This window comes from Dicentrarchus labrax, unplaced genomic scaffold (genome assembly GCF_905237075.1).
Source record: "Dicentrarchus labrax unplaced genomic scaffold, dlabrax2021, whole genome shotgun sequence".
NCBI classification, from domain to species: Eukaryota; Metazoa; Chordata; class Actinopteri; family Moronidae; genus Dicentrarchus; species Dicentrarchus labrax.
Window position 1 is genome coordinate 20,495,167 of NW_026136705.1, and position 21,825 is coordinate 20,516,991.

General features: G+C 40.8%; 3 protein-coding genes across 3 annotated transcripts; 2 read left to right on the plus strand and 1 right to left on the minus strand.

Moving 5' to 3' along the window:
* Positions 1 to 576: 576 nt before the first annotated feature.
* bnip1b (BCL2 interacting protein 1b) lies at positions 577 to 4,956 on the plus strand. The gene is made up of 6 exons (XM_051400586.1): positions 577 to 695; positions 1,884 to 1,976; positions 2,087 to 2,178; positions 2,646 to 2,753; positions 3,360 to 3,478; positions 3,600 to 4,956. Exons 1-6 carry the CDS (start codon positions 612 to 614, stop codon positions 3,794 to 3,796), a joined length of 693 nt encoding a protein of 230 aa, XP_051256546.1. The 5' UTR covers positions 577 to 611; the 3' UTR covers positions 3,797 to 4,956.
* LOC127364570 (stanniocalcin-2) lies at positions 4,866 to 15,657 on the minus strand. The gene is made up of 7 exons (XM_051402202.1): positions 15,221 to 15,657; positions 14,865 to 14,989; positions 14,007 to 14,222; positions 9,468 to 9,601; positions 8,079 to 8,221; positions 6,174 to 6,385; positions 4,866 to 5,832 (listed from the first exon to the last, which is right to left on the minus strand). The coding sequence occupies exons 1-7, from the start codon at positions 15,368 to 15,370 to the stop codon at positions 5,508 to 5,510; spliced, it is 1,305 nt and encodes a 434-aa protein (XP_051258162.1). The 5' UTR covers positions 15,371 to 15,657; the 3' UTR covers positions 4,866 to 5,507.
* A 78-nt stretch (positions 15,658 to 15,735) lies between these two features.
* htatsf1 (HIV-1 Tat specific factor 1) lies at positions 15,736 to 21,146 on the plus strand. Its single transcript, XM_051400574.1, has 10 exons — positions 15,736 to 15,953; positions 16,589 to 16,753; positions 17,826 to 18,060; positions 18,289 to 18,336; positions 18,491 to 18,645; positions 19,111 to 19,274; positions 19,382 to 19,478; positions 19,571 to 19,660; positions 19,773 to 19,910; positions 20,264 to 21,146. Exons 2-10 carry the CDS (start codon positions 16,589 to 16,591, stop codon positions 20,507 to 20,509), a joined length of 1,338 nt encoding a protein of 445 aa, XP_051256534.1. The 5' UTR covers positions 15,736 to 15,953; the 3' UTR covers positions 20,510 to 21,146.
* Positions 21,147 to 21,825: the final 679 nt, after the last annotated feature.

The window sequence follows — 21,825 nt, forward strand, 5'->3', positions numbered from 1 at the left end:
GTGCTCTTTTATTAGTACTTGTAGCACTTTCTGTGAAACACTGCTTTTTGACCATTTTAAATCAAGTTAACCTGATAACTCATTGTGTTGTCAGGTTGAGACACGGAGCTTAATTTAAATTCTGGTGTCGGTCCTTTGTATAAAAACATATTTAGTTTGATTTCAGGTCACCTATTTTGTTTTTTCCCCCCTATAAAACTATAGACATACATATTTTAATGAAAAAAACGTGTTAAAGATGTATTTAAATTGATCTGAGGAGAGATTTTATGCTATTTATTTTTTTGTTTCTTAGTTTTCTCACACATTGTGGCCCACCCCCTTACCCCACTGTCATAAAACGTTCCCAATAGCACAAAACAGGAAACTGACATTAATGTCTAACAAGCAAAACAAAACAGCAGTAACAAAATAAAGATACATACAAATAATAAACAAAGATCAACAACGAACAAAACATACATTTAAAAATGAACGAATTCTATTTTAAAATTAATAATTAGTCTATCATATGTTAACATAATAAGGCTTTTATTCTGACAGTCGCAACCCTCGCCTTTAGCAGAGCGCGTTGTCTTTTGGGCCTCCAGGGTTGCCATACAAAAACAAATATGGCGTCTGCTGCGGATGTCCACGTCCGAATTTGTGGACAAGAAATTATAAAATATGACCTGGAAATTAAGGCTCTCATTCAGGTAAGAATAGAAAAAATATGTTTTGTGTATTAATTAGTTTTTCCCTTCCTCATGCTGGTGTCTGATCTGCGCTGGAGGGGTCCGTGAAGGCATCACACAGGTCTGACACAGCGAACAATTAAACCTCTAAAAGACCTTTAAAGGAGGAAACGTTCATTATGGGGATAATGACTTTGTTTAACTTTATTTCCTCCAGTTACTGCTGACGGTCTGATCTGTTATCATCAGTTACACAAATATTATAAGAAAAAATAATAAAAATAAAAAAATAGCTAAAAATGACTAGTTCCAGCTCCTCAATTGTTAATGTTTGCTGGTTTTCTTAGTTTTCTTTTACAATAAACTTATTATCTTTGGATTTTGGTTAGAAAAAAACTTTAAATAAGGAAGCAAGAGCTGTTCATGATTATGATTAGAAGAGTTTTTTTGTACTATAGTCTGACATTTTATTGACCTAACGATTAATTGACAATGTAGACGAATCCATAAATAAGTTAGTTGAATATTTTGCATTAAAATATTTGAAAATATTTACAGAACATATATTATATAAGTAACTTTGGGTAGATGATTACTAGATAAAAGTAATATAATGTAATGATAATGTAAATGGCTATTTTTTAAAATTTGTTTTAAACATAATATATACATAAATATAACTACATTTTAAATATAATAAGACGTGTGATCCATTCATTTCACGTTTTATAAACAAAAGTTGTCGCAAATACATTTAAGAACAATGTTTTAAAATATATATATATATATATATATATATATATATATATTTTACTGGGAGGAGCAGTAGTTGTACAAAAACATACAGTTGTCATGCAAATGAAAATTATTGTTCCTCCATTTCTATTTTATTTATTTTAATTTTTAATTAAACAATCATCAGTCCTACTCTGCATGTGAACATGGGTCACCACCAGATTATATACATATAACTTACAATAAAATGCATTTTATTTATTTAATATTTGATTTGTTTACTGATTTAACAAGCGTATGCTCAGTGCATAATGCCACAGTATGATTCTGTATTTATTTTCAGTGTTGTGTTTTAAGTGTTTTGCTCAGACAGACCCCAAAGGACCTTGATCAAACGTATATAACCATAAATACACTGTGTGTGTGTGTGTGTGTGTGTGTGTGTGTGTGTGTGTGTGTGTGTGTTACCTGCAGGACATCAGGGATTGCCCCGGACCTCAGTCAACTCTCATGGAGCTCAACTCTCAGGTCAAAGACAGGTTCTGCAAACTCAGACTCAGGATACAGGTCGGTCCTCACACTTGATGCACACCGTGTTGCATCTGACAGATTTCTTGTTTAAAATCTGAAGCCGGTTTATTTTGATGTGTTGTTGTTGTTATTGCTATTGTTGTCAGGATCTGGAACAGATGGCCAGAGAGCAGGACAGAGAGACGGACAGACTGGCCATCCAGGCAGAGACAGAGAGCCAGCGAAGGCAAATGATGAGGTGGGTCGACATGCACACAGACAAAAACTAGCCTGTATGGCAGCAATCATTGACTTTATTCACATTATAAACCCTGAAGTGGGTTCGAGGCTGCAAAAGCCTGTAATTTATTATGTTTATGACATTGTAGGTGTTGACCCTCAGAAAGGTGACGTGATGTGACTTAAGTTGCGGTTTGGTGTTGCACCAAAAAAACACAGATTTGTTGGATTTCTTTTCTGTGATGAGCATCATATTTGACACCTACAGAGTTTTAACTTATCCGGAAAAAGAAAATGTGCAGTACATCCACATCTGGAGCTAATTTTCCTAGCTAATTCTTTGAGAGGCAGGTAAATGCAAGTAGTAAATTGGGATTCATAGGGTTAAACAGCATGTACAAAATATAGATTCACATACAACACATCAGATTAAATCCAGAAAACTTGATGTTTGTTTGTGTGTGTTATCTTTTCTGTGGATTCCAGTAACCAGACAGCGTGGAGAAAATCTAACCTGGCTTGTAAACTAGCGATAGACAACGTGGAGAAGGACGAGCTGCTGCGTGGAGGAGATAACCAGAGTACCAGACAGAGGTTAGTATAATACAGCTGAGGCTCTACAGTGGTGCTGAAATGACGAGGGAGTGAGTTTCATAGCACTGTATATTGAATAGGCTTGGAAAGCGAGCTGTATTAATTTGGTTGCAGTCTACAACTTCACGGCTAGATGCCACTAAATCCTACACATTGGTCCTTTTAATTACAGCTAAATCATCACGGTATGGTAAATCATTGTAGCATTCAAAATAATACAGTGTCCGCCAGTAATGAAGCTCTGATGGTTTCGCTGCAGCATATCTTATCTTTGTCTGTTTCAGAACCAGCTCCAGTAGTTTGCCAGTGGTTATTACCTCCCCCTGTAATATTAATCCTACTGAATGTGGCTTTCGTCAGTGATTTTAAGATAACACTTTAGTTTCTGGTACATTGTGATGGTTTAATCCAAAAACTGAAACAGTTGCTAATTGAGGCTTTGCTCTGCCTGTAAAAACAGGAAGCTCTCAACAGAAACTATTCCAGGAGAAACACCATCTTCCACTTGTACAACAAATTAAACAACTGAGTGTAAAACACACTATATTAAATTGGAAAATAGCACCCATGCATCACCCATGCTTTGTGTGTGTGTTTTTGTCTCAGGAAGGCGACCAAAGAAAGCCTAGTGGAAACCAGCAGCAACATCACAGAGAGTCTGATGTCTATCAGCAGGATGATGTCTGAACAGGTGCAGCAGAGCGAGGACAGCATCGGCACACTGGGTAAAAAAAAAACCTCTACTTTGTCCATGTGTACTTTTGTCAGTGTTACAGTTTGTGTATGTTTTCATCTCCCATCAGCATTTACTTACCCTTCTTTTGATTCTCCTCTTCCTCACCACAGCCACCTCCTCTAGGACGGTGCAGGAAACCAACGAGGAGTTTAGAAACATGACAGGAACCATCCACCTGGGAAGGAAACTGATTCTCAAGTACAACCGGCGGGAGCTGACGGACAAGCTGCTTATCTTCCTGGCTCTGGCCCTCTTCTTTGCCACCGTCCTCTACATCCTGAAGAAACGTCTCTTTCCCTTCATTTAGCTGGTCGGCTGCTCGTTCATGCTGTTCCTTAGAGGTACCCAGGTTTCAGGAAGAATGTTTTCCAGTTAGCCGGTATGGAGAGAATACATGGACCACAGTTAGAAGTAGCACTGAGACCAGACCTCCGCACATGGAGGCTGTTTCCTCTTGTTTAGCACCCTTGTTTTTAGCTTGAACAATATGCAATATGTGGGTCTATAAAATGGGTATGAAAGTTTTTGTAAGATCAACTTATGGATTTAAACTGGCATTATGGGGTTTCATGCAACAGTACTGATAGGTTTAAAGCCATAGCATGCTTCACACAAACCTGGTCGCCAGCGCAAAACTGATTACGACACAACAGATAAACATCGGCCACTGACATCGGTGAATACCGTCTCATTTGCCGATGTTCAGCCTCTAAGAATTGACTGTATCTCGATGCAACAGTTCATATAAATTAGGATAAGGATGCACACTTTCAGACAGTCTCTCCTTGAAGGTCTTTATGGCGCTGCATGTGCAGCAGTGACAGCAGTAGATGTTTAAATTCTGCCTACTTTCACACGTCTGCACCCCTGAGCAGATGCTGCATAACGTGAGTGTGACTATTTTAAAAAAGCACTTTGAAGCGTATTGAGGTCTTACCTCATCTGACATTTGGAACTTACCAAGGTCAAGGCCGTAGTATGTAATAACCCTGCTTTTGTTTACATTTTGTCAAATAACAATCAGTGTGTGTTCAATATGGAAAGTGTATGTCGGTCTGCTCTTGATGACTTCCAAAGATGCTTTTGCTACAATTATTGACAAGTATACCTTGTGCCTTCCTTCCTTCCATTTCAACATCCAGACTACTGAGTCAGAAATCTCATTATGTACCATGTTGAGTCAGAGACTGTGTGAATGCACAAGGTTTGTTTGTTTGAATAAAGTTGCAAAATATTGAGGGACACATTGTTTGTGGCAGCATTGCCACAGATGTGCCAGTAGATGGCAGGATACCCAACGTTTATCACCATCAGAGATGCTACACTGTGAATTTGTGTGAAGAACTATCTTACAGAACTTAACACACTTCTCTCTGTTCAGTAACATCATTGTAGTTTATTGACTTTCAATTAAAATGTTTACAAATGTATTTTTCGATTCATTTAAATAAAAACGTACAAAACATAGCTTGAAACCTGGGGTTTGTATGAAATGTGATCGTTCAAGTAGAACATCAAAAAATACATATTTATAACACGTCATAACCAAAGAGTGCTTCCCTTCCTGCAGTCCGACTGTCTACAAGATAACGTTTGATAGTGTGTCAGCTATACGGTGCATAATATAACAATCCTCATAAATACAAAAACAGACTTAAATAGGTAGAATATTGACTTGGAGCCATCAGCTGCACTTGAGCTAGAGACAACTTCCCTGTAGTGTTGTCGTGTGTGTCCATGCCTTTTGCTGAACGATACAGTCACTGTGGTTTACTGTGATGTTGCAGTGAGGTAGATAATTGTTTTTTCATCCTTGTACAAAGAAAAATATTAATATAGCACAAAAACCCAACAGATTAAATAAGTTATGTTGCATCGCTTTCACCATACTACACTTAATACTCTGATAAAACTAACACTACCACTACTCATTGTACTACTAATATAATAGTAATAAGTGCATGATCTTTGTATCTTTGTGTACCCTGTCTGCACCTCTGCGTGACCTGCCTGTCTTTTTATGACGCAGTAACATTGGATTTCTCAGACACGGGCAGACCAGATTCGGTGGTGTTGATCTTACTGAGCGCGCTCGTGTTCTCTAGTTCTGCCGCTCTGGTTGGCTGCTGCGAGGGTCCTTGAACAGGGATGGGCCAGGGTGCGGTGGGTGGAGGGGCGGTGGTGTGCTGCGGAGCATCCAATTGGCTGAGGGAGCAGGTGTTGCTAAAACTACCGCACAACGCACCCCATTGTTGCTCGCACTGCCCGCGCAGTCGCCGGCCGACCCACAACCTGACCTCGTCTCCACACTTCAACAGGAAGTTCATCAGCTCCACGTACGGTCTGGTGGGACATGCACACATGAGTAAATTGACCAGCTGTTGTGTTCATTAGAGCAAGTGAAATAGCCTTTTTCCAGCAGATATGTTGACTCATTATAGTAGGAATAGCACAGGTGCTAGTAATGATAGTAATGAACAATGGCTCTGTTCTACTCAAATGGTCCAGTAAGTCATGACATTGTGACAGTGAGCCAGCAAGAACAACACCTGGACCCTGAAACTGAAGCAGCTAAATGGAATTCAGCCCTCATTCAGGTTCACGTTTCATGTTTTTATTTAGATTTTTCTTAGGGTTTAAATACAAAAACTTGCTGATTCTTTATTAATGTGTTTCTCTCTCACCCCGGCGGAAACATCAGGTGGAACTGGACCAGGTTACCCATGGTGTCCATGTGGTCCCGTACAGCCAGGCAGAGCTGGTGTCTGGAGTAGCACTCTCTCTGCAGCGAGAACACCATCTCTTTTACCGCTGAGCACCGGCGGCTCACACAGCTGAAGCGCTGCCGCAGTCCCAGCGCCATGCACCGCAAAGCATCCTTCACAAATGACTTGCCCTGGGGGGAGGAGGGGGAGGAGGAGAGCAACAGAAGGAATCAGTGGGACATGTCTTATAGCTTGCACTGATTTGGCCTGGGATGTGTGTCAATTCCCTTGTTTCTGCTCACTTCCTATGTAAAATTCCAACACGAATCTTATTTCACATACCTCTAACATTACTGTTTAACACTCCAATGTGTTAGCAATCAGTTACCTATTCAGAGAGTGAGAGCAAAACCTTTTCAAAACCCCAAAACACAGGTGAAATTCTGTCTGCTTACAACATACTGCTGTAATCTAACGTTAATTCCAAGGCCTAGAAGTAAATCATGAAGTAACTGTAAATAAATCCCTTTACAACACTAGAATATCCACTGTGAAATATTTCCATACTGTGCTGCAATTCGACCTGCGCTACCTGACATAGTGCTTTCTTCTTGTGATGTTAAAAGTAAAGACAAACAGTTTGAAAATACTAAGTGTGCTTATGTTAAGATTGCAGTCTTATTTAAATGTTTCCATCTCTACAGTCCAAGAACAGTACTGTTTCTTTATTTACATGTCTTCTGCATAGATCATCAACTGGTGACTGAGGGCTGACTGTTTCATTGGGACATGGAGTTTACCTTTAGCCTCAATTGTCTGGCACAATATCACATAACCATCAAATGCATATTTATTAAATATGCATTAAGGACTGATTTAAAGGACCAGTGTGGAGGGTTTAGTGGCATCTAGAGGTGAAGTTGCAGATTGCAACTAACTGAACAGTATTTAACAGCCTGAGAATGAGAACAGGCTGTGAAGTGTGTAGGAAGAACTACAGTGGCTGCAAAACAAGGATGAGAAGCCTGCCTTTGACTACCTCTAACACCAAGGACCGTGCCACCTGACGAACAGTATTCACTCTCTTGTAGTTCTGATTTTGGGTTTCTTTCTCTTTTTAGCCGCTGAACGCTCCACTATGTTCACCAGCTCGTCTCTGAGTGTGTCTACCTGCTGTTTGGTGCTGAGCAGGTAGCATAAAGCAGGGTTTTTTGCAAAGGGACCATGGTATAAGTGGGATAATGCCCTTTGAGGGGTCCATTATCAGGAATTAATAGACAACATGGAGGTTAATTTCAGCGGTGGGTTGGTTAAATGCTTACTTAAAGCATCAGTAATGTTGCCACGGTGACTCGTAGAATACAAATTTAAAAGACACCTCCCAACAAACTCATGGCCAGGACATTTGCCTTTCAATATCTTATTATATTGTTTGTTACTGGCTGATACTGTGCTATATCTCCAGTAAACGGTCACTCACAGGTCTTTACTGAACATCATCCACTGTGCCTGATCCTGCTGGAGACACATTAGACTTGCATCACTCTCTCATGCACTTCTATTCTAGTAAAGTAGACAAGCTGTTCCCTCTCTCATTTCAGTTCCCTTCTCAGTTTGTTCTGTAACCCATGCTACCATGCATAACTATACACTGCTCCTTATACAACGAGCATTCCTCACAAATGACTGTAATGATTGAAGGGATTAAATGAAGTAAAAACATGTATCTTATCTAAGCCTGCCCCGTAGTTGCTGTTGGACACGGTTTCACAGTGTCAGTTAGTGTAAAAGGGGCCTAATGGCAAAAAGGGGCGACTTTCAAAATCTGCTTTTTTGAGTGTCTGAGTGTTTGAAATTGGGTCAGACTCTCATGCTGCTCCCCACCTGAGAGTCGTAGCGCCCGGCGTTGTGAAGCAGAGTGAGACAGATGTCGTGCAGGCCTTGGATTTCACAGGAGTTGTTGTTGAAACACTGAAACGTCCCACAGCCGACATCCCCTGAGCTCACCAGGCAACTCTGAATCTCCGCTGAAAGAGACAGAAGCAGAGATAATAAATTCCACCAAAGTGATACCACAATGTCTCCCAAATTACAATGACATCACATGGTCAGGATGACCTCGGGAGCTTCCTGTTGTGTCATGTCCTCACATTACACTGCATCAGTTTTACAGACAGGAAAAGTTAATTGTGACCCCTCCTGGTGCACCCATGTTCAGACAAAAGTGATAAAGTGCCCTCTGCAGTGCTCTTCCAGCGGCGAGAACTTGATGCAGTGCCATATATGTGCTTCCCTAGAAGGTTTGGAAGTGTTTAACCATAAATGCATCAGGACTTTCTGTGCACTGGTGCCCCACAACATGCCCCCTGACAGCCTGGGTCCGCCACTGCAGAGGAAACAGAAAACTGAAACTGACCAACATCAGAGATGGACAACAATTCTTTTCACTTTGAAATCTACATAATGATGAATGTAAGGAAGCAAGGAACGCATCCCCCGTTGTTCAAACGTGCTATATGTTATTGCAATTATGTTCTTCTTGCTGACATCGGCCTCTACTATCTGTTATTGCTGTTGTTGATGTTGTGCAGCCTGCAGGTCAGCTCCGGCTCGGAGGTGCCGTAATGCACCGCCCTGCTGGTACGGAGGGAATGTGCTTGGACGGGATCGAGCCTCCGGAGCTGCGCATTGAATTACAGCCACCAACAGAGCAGGAGAGCCAGAGGAGAGAGGCGCACTGTACTGCCCGGCCCGGTGAGGGACAGACCGGTCGGCCTATGATATAGCTTATTAAAACAATATAAACTAAACTAGACCTATTTTACCAATGCAATAAAAGGGCAACATATAGAAAACAGACATAATGCCATGCAGAAGATACACAAAATGAGCTGCTACTACTATTTACAACAAAACTGTCATATATTAAATGATGATATAATATTAAATATAACACATGTGCAGTACTGGGCAGTTATAGCCTTATAATTCAGGTGTTCCCCGGTGGGATCCAGGGGGAGCATCACAATACAGATCACATATACGATCCGTCCTATCAGTGTTAAAGCTGGACAGAAAGGAATCACACAGGTCTGCTGAATCCAGCGACTGCACACAAACAATGCGCAAAAAGGGCATTTTAAACCCACAAAAAGAAAAGCTTCCTTAATATTTCAGTGTATTTTAGCACTTTTGGGCACATTAAAACAATCTGGATGCAATGTGCAGTGCAGGACCGACAAAGCGTAGCAGTACATGCTGTTAAGAGCTCACCTGTGCTCTGCAAAGAGAGGCGTCTTTTGGCCTGGCTCACTTGTTTCTCCTGGACATCATGCGGATCCACGGTCAGCACCTGGGCCAGGAGCACAAAAAACACACAAAACACAGCGGACAAGTTCGCCGGCATGCTTTAGACCAATCAAATCTCGTATTTAGCTGTTTCTTTTTTTTTTTTTATGTGTGTCTAATTTGTTTAACAAGGTCAGAGCAGCAGGAGCCCAGCAGAGGACTTTCCACTATACAGTACGGCCGCGACATGAAGGCTGAAATATATAAAGCCGCATGTGATCTGCGCGTTCACGACGGCCCTTGAGTTTGCGTCTCCACCAATCACAGCGCAGCCCCGTGTGAACGCGCACCGCACTGGAGCCAAAAGTTTATCATTGATGAGATTAAAAAATAATTTAAAAAATGGCACTAACAGTAGCGGAGTGTGTGTATTTATTGAGTCCGAATAGGAACATACTGAATGAGAGAGAATCAGCCGAGGAAGTAAATCCTAATTTCATAAAGTAAAGATGCTCTTATAAGGTCTTCCTGTTCCCCTGGAGTCTGCGGGGGCACGTGAAGGTCAACCACTCAAGACATCCACACTCAATTAACCCACCAGCCAGCCCTGTGTGTGTGTGTGTGTGTGTGTGTGTGTGTGTGTGTGTGTGTGTTTGAGTGTTAGCAGCTGCTTTCTTGGCAGGGAGACGTGCAGTGAGGAACGTATCTGAAGCACGCAGACTGAAAGAGAGAGAGAGTCTATGTGAAGAGGGTCAGGTTTTTTTTTTTTTTTTTACAAATTGTTACAGTGCTACATTCCTGTAAACTCACATTTTTCACATCATGTCTGTCTGACATGCTTATATAAATAAATCCTGTAGTATTCTTATACAAAACGTCTGGCACCAGTTTGCAATAACACTCGGTTTATAAAGGGTTTATAAGTTGTAACAAACGGCTTTTACAATGGTTAATTAATAAGTTAGTAATGCTTTGTGGATCCAGATCAGTTAAAAGCCTTTACTAAGTATAAATGTTGGGTTTCCAGGTTGGGAAAAATAGAGCTCAACCGATATATTGGTTGGTCAATATTGGCCTATCACACACACAACTATCGTACAGGTATCGGCGTATATGTCATTCGAAGTGCTAATATAATATATAATATAAATAAATGTAAAAAGGCTGATCTCTAGCTATTAATTTATTTTTGTTTAGTCTTTAATAAAAGTTTGTTTAAGACACCAGCCCTCTGAGGACCACCATATGGGTAATTTCCACTCTAAAAGGGGTATCTGTCTCAAAAAACTCTCACCGGGTCGGGCTCTAGTGAAAAATCTCGTTGACCGATTATTTCTTATGCTATGTTAACTGCGAGACTTATGCTACAGCAGTGCTTGGAGCTGGTTGCTAAGATCAACATACTCAAAATGACAATGCTAAAATGCTGATGTTCAGGAGGAGTTTAGTGAGTTTACTAAATACAAAGTAGCCCATAGCTGAGGCTGAGGTCATTAGTTCTGTCTGTAACTTTGACCTCAGGGTGCCGCCATGTGAAAAGTCCCAATTCATCCTCTCTGCACCACGGATATCTGAACAATAATCTAGCATTTTTCAGCTTTTTCTTTTTAAATGCTGAATAATTAGGTTGAACTTTAACGTTGCCACCAGGCAGTGTATATATTAAATGATATTTTGCTTAAACTTGTCTTGAAAAACACCAAATCTGGTGAAAATATCTGTGATAAAATAAAATCATTGTAGTGGTATATTGACCAGATTTGCTGTTACTGCCATTAACAGCTACTAATCTTTGATGTGTAAGCTGTGAATTTAAAGTGTTTGTTCACACAAATTCACCCCCATTGTATTGGGAAGGAAGCAGAAATCTCAGCAACAGATATCTCAAACCTCAGCAGATAGGGCTACAGTCGATCAGTAGATCACACTATATGTTTTTTTGTTAGGTTTGTTTGTACCAACTCAAAATTGCAGGGGATAGAAAAAACTTTGTAGTGCAAGCTGAGGTCACCAAGTTATTTTTTTTGTTATCAAATCTTGCAGCCTGGTTGTTGTGGTTGAATGTTTTGTCTCACAACAGCCATGACCTCTGACCCTTGACATCCACAAAAGGTACAGGCCACAGTCACATGACATCAGCAGCTCCACAGGAGGCAAACAAATACCCCTCGCTCCTTGCTCTCCTGCCTCCTCGGGTTTATCTACCCTACGTCTAAGAGAGCCGTCACTATACGTGGCTGAGACAAGTGTTTTGTGCTATAGAGTGAGGTCAAGGTAGAAAGACGGGGTGTGTTTAGTGTGTGTGTGTGTGTGTGTGTGTGTGTGTGTGTGTGTGTGTGTGTGTGTGTGTGTGTGTGTGTGCAGGGGCCCAGTTAGGTAAGACATTCTCTTACAGGGACTAATGTTTGGACTTTTTCCTGACCTTTCCCGCTTGTTCTCTGTCTCATCCTGCTTCAAAACAACATCCCTCAGCTTCCCTGACACAACCCCTGATGACCACCTACACAATGACCCTTCACCCCGACACCGAACACACACGCTCACATGCCCAAAATGGCACAAAAAACGTACACAGACACCACTGAGCAAACAGTACACATGTAGGACACTCTTGTACTCTGTCTCTCACATGGTCATGTTGTAAACAACATGTCTATGTGTGTTTGTCTGCATATAGATCAAATTCAGAAGTATCGGCTTTGTGATAATTGATCTGAGGGAGCATTACAGTTACCTTTGGGTTTATATCATTGATCATATCACTGATCAGTTGCCCTCATGTGTTTAGTTCACTACAGGATGCAGAACTTAATCCACTTCAAAGGGCCACACTGCTGTTTTTGCGTCAGTTCACACAAACCACACACATAGTTCAGGTTTGATGTGCTGAGGCTTTGACTTACCAGGACTTTATTTTTGTAAAGACACGCTGCTGTTGAGTTTTTCAAATACAATTTGATTGCATTTTTTATGCTTTTAGCACCACTGGGGACAACTAAGAAAATATGATTATTTTGTGATTTAGCGTAACTCATATGGAGGATCACAGGCATCATTTGAAAGTATATAAAGCATTGTATTATATTCAATAGCTCGTTGAATGGTTAAAAAACAGAAATTCGTTTTTGGAAATTAATAAATAAATAAATTAATAACTGAAAAAATTTATTTACTTGAAACAGTTCCTGCAACAAAAAAAATAGATTAAACTATTGCAATGCCTTAAGTGCCTCTGACTTCACTCTGACACACACATTTGTGTTAAAGTGTGGATCAGTCTCCTGCCAAAAACAAGTAGCTAAATCAATAAAGTTACGCAAACTCTGATAACACACACACACACACACACACACACACACACACACACACACACACACACACACAAAACTGATGGACTGACGTTTAAGCCAGGACTTGTCGAGACTTTGAGAGTGAAAGGACTTGAGTTTTGTCTTTGAAAAGGAAACTGAAAAAATTATATAATAAATAAACATGAATCTGTAGCGTTAATGGTATATTTTACAATACAGGATGAACACAAGTATTTGGAGTGTACTTCCTCCTTAAATGTCTCTGTCTCTGTGGCTCTTGCAAAAGGTTCAAGTAAGTCATCACTCAATGCAACTCCTGACAAAATACCCAACTGAGAACAACTACCCCACCTGGTGGTTTTATGATTACATGATCTGCTCTGTTTTCCACATAGGGAGCAGAGAACGTTACTGCATGTAGAAAACTACAAATGGGTACAAAGTGAAAAGAAGAAGACAGAGAGGAACATGATCTCAACTGTGTTTACTAAAGCACATAGGATTCACAGTCAATACTACATACCAACTAAATACATGCACCAAAAGAAAACCCTACATGATGTGATGAAAAATTAAGACCTTGAGATACTGAACAAATGTATTTAGAAAGAAACTGCAGGATGTTCTTCCTCTAATCCTCCTAACTGGAAACCAATCAGCTCATCGCCTTCATTCATCATCAGTTTAACATATTGTGAGTCAACATTAATGGGAAATGTCTATACAAAGTGAGAAATCTGCATCACAAAATATACAATTGTCCAAAAATAAAAATATGTCCAATATCGCACATAAAAAAAAAAGGCCCAAAACAAAAACTCAAAAATAATAATCCAGGTTTTGTGCCATGTTTTTCCAAAAGGCAGAGCCGTGCAGTGCAGTGTCTGGGCACCACTCGGCATTGTCCAACTTCTCCAGGAGTGGCCTCGTGCAGCACAGACGGGCAATGAAACAACATCTCATGCTGAACATTTTGAATGCGGAAACACTCCGGACTCCTGACTACAGTCTGTTAAACAGAGGCATCAGGAAACATCCTCCTCTTGTCTGATGCTGCATCTTCTCAAAGGGCCAACACAGCCACACAACATTATGTGTAGACCACTAAAGACCAGCATGTGTACCTGCAGCAAGAGAGAAAATACGGATTTCTTAACTATGTAGCTGAATCGTTCTTGACTTTAGACTGTTCTTCAGTTTTTAAAATGGACCTCAGGGGGTTTTGGGGCCAGAGGCAGACGCCGGGGCCTCTTGTGGTTCTGTTTGTTCACATGGTGCAGAGTTACAACTCTGGGTGTTCTCCTCCCTCCTGTCCCCCGACAGGAAGTCATGGATGGCAGTTTCTATGTGCGGCCGGAAAGTGTGGTTCATCTTGGGGTCCACGACCTGAGTGATGATCCTGTCCACACCGGACTCCAGCATACCCGATCTAACAAACACAACACAAACAGAAGTTAATGAAGGAGAGCTGAAGAAACAGGAGTGGAAGAAGGCCTAAGGGGGTTTGACCCAAGAAGAGACGCTGTTATTTTTACCATAGAATTACCTTTTTACTTGAATGGAAACTATAATGAAACTCCTTTCAGTGTGATCACCACTAAAGGGGACCTCCAATGTGTCTTATATGACTGTAAATTGAACATTTTATGGGTTTGGTCAGACAATCTGAAGACATGACACTAGGCTCGAGGAAGATATAAGGGAAAGTCTGAATTGTTTCATAGATAAAACAAAAATAATTGGCTGATTAATTGAGAATGAAAACAATAATTAGTTGTAGCTCTAATTCTGACTGTCTCTTGGGAGTCCTTCAATTATATTTAGATATCTGGAGAACCCCTTTATTGGAACAATGTGGCACAATGACTGGACTTCACTTTTATATGTCACAGCAAATGACAGCTATGCAATCATTAACTTTAGACTGTGGACTGCCTTTTCCAATTATTCACCAAAAAAATAAAAAAACAAACAAACAAATAAATCCTGAATTCATAAATAATCTGTACATGTGACATTGTTTGTTATTGCTTTAACAGTGTGTGTGCACAGTGTAATAGCGACCACTCACTGAACGACACTCTGCCTCAGTCCGTTCCTCATCTGGTTCTTGTTGATGGACGGGTTCCAGTCCTGTGTGCTCAGCTGAGACGTGACAAAGTTGTCAACTTTCTGTCGCAGGTTCTGATAGGCAGGCTGGGAGCAATGACAGTGACAGCGATCAGAAGTCAACTCGTAGCACACAAACAAAGCGTAGTACTCTGTGAACGAGGGGAGGGGCGGGTATATTGTAGCAACAACGAAAACAACACCTTGTTAACTTCATCCCAAGTAAATCAGCAACGGGTTAAAAGATAAATGCGATATAATAAAGTCCATGAGTACTAGCACAGAGGAAGCCAGTGTAGCGTTAGCTGATTACGTTACCTTCGTATCGACGTCGGCAAGACAGTCCCGACGGAACTCGTCAAAAAGCCCCCGGTTCTTCAGATGCTCCACAATCATGCCGATAAGTTGCGGGTCTCCCGCAGGAAGGTTTGCCGCACCGGCGTTAACGTTACCGCTACCTTCCGCCATGCCAACACGCCTTTTAGCAAAGATTTGCTAAATGAAAGCTAGCTGGCTAGCGACGCTGTCGGTGCTCGTTTTGCTACAGGACATGAGGTCGACTCGTTCTGTGTTTACACCGCCGGCGGAGTGATCAATCGGTTCAATTTTCACATTCAAAGAGGCTTTACTGGCATTGGAAACAGCCGTTTACGTTGCCAAAGCACGTGTAAAATAAATGCATTACACAGACTTAAAATAAAATAGAAAAAAATAATTAGACTTGTCGTTAAAAAATATAAATTCAATCGCCGTGTGCGCAAATCGCTAGAGTGAAAAGGGAGACGCCGTATTACAAATCAAGCGCTTCAGATCTTCAGCTACCACGCATGCGCATTCGGAACCTGACACCGGATGTACTTCGTCGTCGGCGGACTCTGAAAACGTTAGCAGGCGGCGATTAACGATGGTTTCAATTCAGAAATAATTTAAACCACCAACAACTGCATTATTAAAGCACAGAGACAGCCTCTCTTCTGTGGGTGTGGAGCCTGTTTTCATTAACCTTCGTACCGAGCTTCCAGATCTGAGTTTGCCTGGACTATTGTAAAAGGTAACGCTAGCTGTTAGCTGTACTGGCTAACATGAAGTAATTGATTACCAGTAGGACTCATGCTGTCCGCCACAGACCTTCAGGTGTTAGAGGAGGGTATCAGTCATTTATCCTGATGTGAAATAAAACACAACAGATGTGTGAACGGGTGGCTTGCTGACATTGTTTCAATCTGACATTTCTCAACAATCACATTAATGTGATGAGTTAAAGCAACTGGCTGATTGTTTGTTTATACACCATTGGCCCGGTGTATAAACAAACAATGTATACGTTTACAGTTATATATTTTACTACTATTTACTGTAACAGTTGTTGATGAACCACACACACATTTTGTATATATTTCTACTTAATCTGTGCGTACAGAGAAAATACTTCTTTGCTGTCTTCTGATGGATAGAAACCAAATCATCCTTAATCTTTGCCAGACTGTGACTGCTTTATGTTGTAACAACTTCTGAAATATGTAATAGAAGATGGCAAAGCAGGGTATTACGACTATTATTACTACTGTTATTACTGCTTCAGTGTGAAATACTTGCTACATTGGGGCTTAATACAGCTGCTTTATACCGGTGAAAAATAATGGCTTGTTGATCTGTGTAACATTACATTTCATGTTGTGGTGGCAGATGAGTGGTGGACCAGAGGCCAACAAGGAGTTTATGGAGCAGCTGCGGATGCAGGAACTCTACGGCCAGAGAAATGAGGATGGCTCTGACCCGTACACCTACACTGACCCCCAAGATGGGACTGTGTATGACTGGGACCATGAAAAGAAGGCCTGGTTCCCTAAAGTATGAACTTTTCTTCACCTCCCAGCTTTTGTTTTTCTACATCATATTTGTTCTTTAAAGTTGATCAGTCCCTTAGCATCAGATCTTTGTTGCTATTATTTCTGTTGCTGATATGATTCTGCACTTAAATGCGTGTGGTCTTATTTTTTCAACACTGATTGTGGGTTGTGCTTATTATTCTGATGTAAGGCCTTGCTTTTTGCCAGATTGGTTGACTTTGCGATGTTCAGTATATTATGTTACTCTGACTGGAGAAGCTGTGACATGACAACAATAGCATTAACTTTAAGATGTGTCGTTCAATTCAAGGTATGTTAGTATCATATCAGCTTGTATACTATCACTGGCCACACCTGACAATAAATGCATCATGGGTACTACGGTACAAGGTACTGGCTTATCCATGTGACTTCAGGAGTAACTCTGTGACTCTGCTGGCTGTAACTTGCAGGTTAACTTGAAATACAAAAGGTGGATAAGTTCTACCCAGTATAGGTTGTCATGGTAATTTAATGGTAACGCTTCACAGTTAACTCGATGTTACTCTATAAACCACCTCCCCTCCACCCACAATCTTGTGGAAAAAAATGCTGACATATATGGAAGTCGTAGTCGACATTGGCGCATGAATTGTGAGACTTATTGCTGAGGGCGAGGGTTTTAAGAGACAGTCAGAATCCTTTAGTTTACCCCAATGATGTTCTCTATGAAAGACATCCTTTCTCACCTGAGGGAATTCAGTATCTATGCCAGTTTATAGGGTCAGAATGCATTTATGTTCCCATTTAGTGATAGATAGATAGATAGATAGATAGATATACAGTAGCATTACATTGACACAGGTAGCCCTTCTTCCTCTGTGCTTGAGGGAGCAGATCTTAATTCAGGACATAAAGTTCTCAGGTACCATGCCTGATTTTACGCATAGAGCAGTTTTATGTTCATATAATACTACTTTTTGTTAACTGTAGGGCATTAACTTTTAACAGTTACAACCTCTATGAGCTGTGGCATAATTAGTCACAGCCACTTTCTGTGTTAATGTTAAGTAGGTTTGCTTTATTTTTTTTAGATAACAGAGGACTTCATTGCAGCCTACCAGGCCAACTATGGTTTCACTAAGGAAGGAGATCCAGATGCCAACAGTGCTACAGTGAGTGGCACCGACCCAGCAGCTCCAGAACCAGACAGCAAGTCTTCAGAAAAGGAGAAAGCCGGCGATGCCCCCCAGGCCCCACAGGCAGACCAGCCTGAGACCCCAGATAAAGAAGCAAAGCAGAAAGGAGAGAAGAGGAAAGCAGAGGCAGGTAAAATGAAAACCAGTGCAGTAACCAACACACAAATAGGAATCAACAAATGGTTGGTATCGGATTTTTGTTTTGTTTTAAACACCTGCAGTTATTGGTGTATGTTTCCACCTTTCTCCCTTTTTACAATAGTAATTAATTTGTTTACAACATGTACAATTAAGTCTTAAGTTTAAGTTTGTGCAAACGCATGTTTTGATCATTTCCCCCCCTTTTTTGTGCCTGTAGGATGGTTCGACATTGATGACAATAAAAACACGAACGTCTATGTGTCAGGTTGGTATTGCCAGCATTTCTTTTCTCATTGTCAAGTGTCATGAACCAGCTCAAAGTTCATACAAATCAAGGGAGACCAAGCAGATACCCAACAGCTGCCTCTGTTTTATTCTTTCTCACTCTTCCTTTTTCTCTCCTGGTCTCTTTCCCTCAGGTCTTCCTCCTGACATCAGCACTGAGGAGTTTGTTGAGTTGATGTCTAAGTGCGGCATTGTGATGCGGGACCCCATCAGCGAAGAGTACAAGGTCAAACTCTACAAGGACAAAGAAGGGAATCTAAAGGGAGACGGCCTCTGCTGCTACCTCAAGGTTAGTCTGTCGTTCTGCTTGCCTGAAACTTAAAGTTTCCTGGTTGCAGCACATCAGTTTGTCTGGAATATGACCTTTTTTTTTGTCCTTTAAGTTGAGTTTTGGATGCAAACTTTTCTCTGTTTGGCAACAAAAATAAAGTTTCTGACTCTCAGATAACATAATTGTGTAAACTTTAAAACAGCACAAACGCCATATTAGAAGGCAGAAGAACTCCAAAACAAGCTATTACATTGCTAACATGTTTGCAATGGAAGTCATAGAGCTACATTAGCATTTACTTTCCTCTTTCTGACCAGCTGACAAATATAACTTAACTATTAACTTTCTGTGGGTAGAGATGCATCTTTTCTTTGTCTCTCTGATTTTGGCTTTGAATTGTATTGTAAAGAGTACAACTATTAGTTAGTATTGCATTACACTCCAGTGAAGGACAGTGTGTGTGTTTCATGTGATTCTCTGCAGAAGGAGTCGGTGGCATTGGCTTTGCGTCTGATTGACGATTCGGAGGTCAGAGGTTACAGACTCCATGTGGAAGCAGCACGGTTTGAGCTAAAGGGCCAGTATGACGCCAGCAAGAAGAAGAAGAAGAGCAAAGATTATAGGAAGAGGATGCAGCAGCAACAGAAGTAAACTGTACTTCCTGTTCTTTTAATTTAACCTCCCACAAGTCTCACTTCTTAAACACATTACATGGGTTCCTGCTGATTGTGCCTGTTTGTCTTTGTCTGTGTAGACAGTTGGATTGGAGGCCAGAGAAGAAAGGAGAACTGAGGAAAAGGCATGAAAAAGTTGTCATCATTAGAAACATGTTCCATCCCAGTGACTTTGAGGTGCATAGAGACACACATGCACATACATTCTCACACATGCACATTGTCCACATAGGGTATTAATCTCTGTGTGTCTGTGTTGGCCTCTGTAGGAAGACCCACTGGAGCTCAATGAGTATCGTGACGATCTGCGGACAGAGTGTGAGAAGTTTGGGGAGGTCAAGAAGGTCATCCTCTTTGATGTGAGTTTTAATGTCATTAGTGCTGTTTGCATAGCCGGATTTGTTATATATTTTTTTATTTTAGTGACATCAATAAAGAACTGGTGTGTGTGTGGTTGTGTTTATGCTGCAGAGACACCCAGACGGCGTGGCGTCAGTCGCATTTAAGGAGCCTGAGCAAGCAGATGCATGCATTGAGTCATTCAATGGTCGCTGGTTTGGAGGGAGGCAGCTGTCTGCTCAGCTTTGGGATGGAACGACAGACTATCAGGTATATCAAAGGCAAAATACAAATATTTTGATATTTATGGAGAACTTTGGATGCACAGCCAAGCTAATGAAAGGATTATACAAGCTTCTTGTATATGATCACTATATGACTCTTGGTAGCTCCTGGTTTATACTCTTTGCAACCCTTCAGCCACACATTTTGTTTGTTTCTGTACATAAACACAGATGGGACAAAAGTGTTTGGGCTTTGATAATAAAATCAAGTGTTAAAGCTTACTTCTAATACTATATTCACTTTTGCTGTTAATGTAAGATTATTGTGGTTAATAAATATTGTGATATTTAAGTTATTTGGATATCTTTGCATCCTTGATGTTATTTCTGTGTGTGCAGGTGGAAGAGACAACACGTGAGCGGGAGGAGCGGCTTAAGGGTTGGTCTACTTTCCTGGACGGAGGCAATCCGGGACAGCAGAACAACAACGCCAAGCCAGCAGAGGCCGCCACTACCACTGAACCCACAGAACCGTCCAGCACCACGGAGCCCGAACAGCCCCCAGAAACAGAACCACAGCGACAGGAGCAGGAAGCGAACTCTACAGACAGTAGCCTCGCAGGAAGCGATGATGAGGAAGCGTAGACTCTTACACACCCATCTTTGGTCCCCGTTGCAACCAATTAGGACAGTCCTGCTTGAAAGTGAACTGTGGCGAAGCTCCGTGTTGAGCAGGCATGGAGGAGGAGGAGACCTGGACAGTTTGAGCTGTTTTGTAATGTAGAAAAATAAAAATATGATTTTGTCTACCCTATTTTCATCATTTTACATTGTAATCAGACCATCTGGTTATACACAGCTTCTCTTTTAATTTCAGTGTGTCAGTTTGTTTACAGTATTGTGCTGATGACTCTAAAATGTTGAATTACAGAAGATTACTTAGACTAAAACTGTGTTTGGTTTGAGTTGTATAAGATTGTTCATCTTCAGTACTCGTTACACTTTATATTAAATGCCAGCAATTCGCTCTGATTTGTTCTTTAATTCTTGGAGTTTGTTCAAGGTGTTTTAAAGTTTAATTGGAACCCAAAAATGATCTACATATACTGTATATTGTTTATTTTATATCTCCCCACCAGATCCAATACCATTATGTCATTGTGTTTTGCAGTTCAGCATGTTGTAACCTTTTGGAAATCAGGGTTTCGAGGTTTTCTGATTCTCTTCTTCGAGCATCTGACCACAACGCAGAATACTCGTGAAATAAAAGTTGTCAAAAGATCATCGAGGAAAATTATGTAAGATTCATAATAAATAAATTCAAGTTAATACAACTGATACAGATACCAAAGGGTCAGTTTCCTCTGCTTAAATCATAAATTTATATCATTTTATTACACAGAACGCACATTTAAGGGGATGCCTTTTCATTTTCACAACGGTTGCATGTTTTGCTTCAAATTGTTTTTTGGAATATTAACAACAGCTGAGTTCTAGAGTCTCGTGGTTCTAGAGTCTCGTGGCATCGTCGCGTTCTGATCCCGGCGATGACGACACATTCTAGAACTCATTATTGCCATTATGATGAGTTCCAGAATGTTTGTTTGGATTACAGCAGAGTGACAAAGTCCAGCCACTTTCAACCTGACCTCCAACAGAGACGCATCTCTCAGTGGAAACAGAGCGACAGCTACCAAACGTACGCTAGAGCTACAAACAAAAGTAAAATACTACAACCCCCAGTACTGCTACACTATCTCTGTTCAGCCGACATGGGGAAACGCAGCAAGACAAAGAACAAGGTAAGATTTTCTAAGCAAGGAACACTCTTAGGCAGTTTTTACTTATCTAGGACAGTGATTCCTAACATTTTGTTCTTAGGGGCCCCTTTTATATCATTGAGTAAACTGATAACCCCTGACTTAGTGACATATTTTTATACATATTTCATATCATGTTTA

Bases quoted from the DNA above. Each gene is read 5' to 3' on its own strand.
- bnip1b (XM_051400586.1), top strand. From the start codon at position 612: ATGGCGTCTGCTGCGGATGTCCACGTCCGAATTTGTGGACAAGAAATT. The intron at 2,179-2,645 runs GTGGGTCGACAT...TGTGGATTCCAG, and splicing joins CAGCGAAGGCAAATGATGAG to TAACCAGACAGCGTGGAGAA. The intron at 2,754-3,359 runs GTTAGTATAATA...TTTTTGTCTCAG, and splicing joins AACCAGAGTACCAGACAGAG to GAAGGCGACCAAAGAAAGCC.
- LOC127364570 (XM_051402202.1), bottom strand. From the start codon at position 15,370: ATGGCGGAAGGTAGCGGTAACGTTAACGCCGGTGCGGCAAACCTTCCT. The intron at 9,602-14,006 runs AGGTCCATTTTA...ATTGGTCTAAAG, and splicing joins TCTGGCCCCAAAACCCCCTG to CATGCCGGCGAACTTGTCCG. The intron at 6,386-8,078 runs GTGGGGAGCAGC...TCCTCCCCCCAG, and splicing joins CCGGGCGCTACGACTCTCAG to GGCAAGTCATTTGTGAAGGA.
- htatsf1 (XM_051400574.1), top strand. From the start codon at position 16,589: ATGAGTGGTGGACCAGAGGCCAACAAGGAGTTTATGGAGCAGCTGCGG. The intron at 16,754-17,825 runs GTATGAACTTTT...TATTTTTTTTAG, and splicing joins AGAAGGCCTGGTTCCCTAAA to ATAACAGAGGACTTCATTGC. The intron at 18,646-19,110 runs GTTAGTCTGTCG...GATTCTCTGCAG, and splicing joins GCCTCTGCTGCTACCTCAAG to AAGGAGTCGGTGGCATTGGC.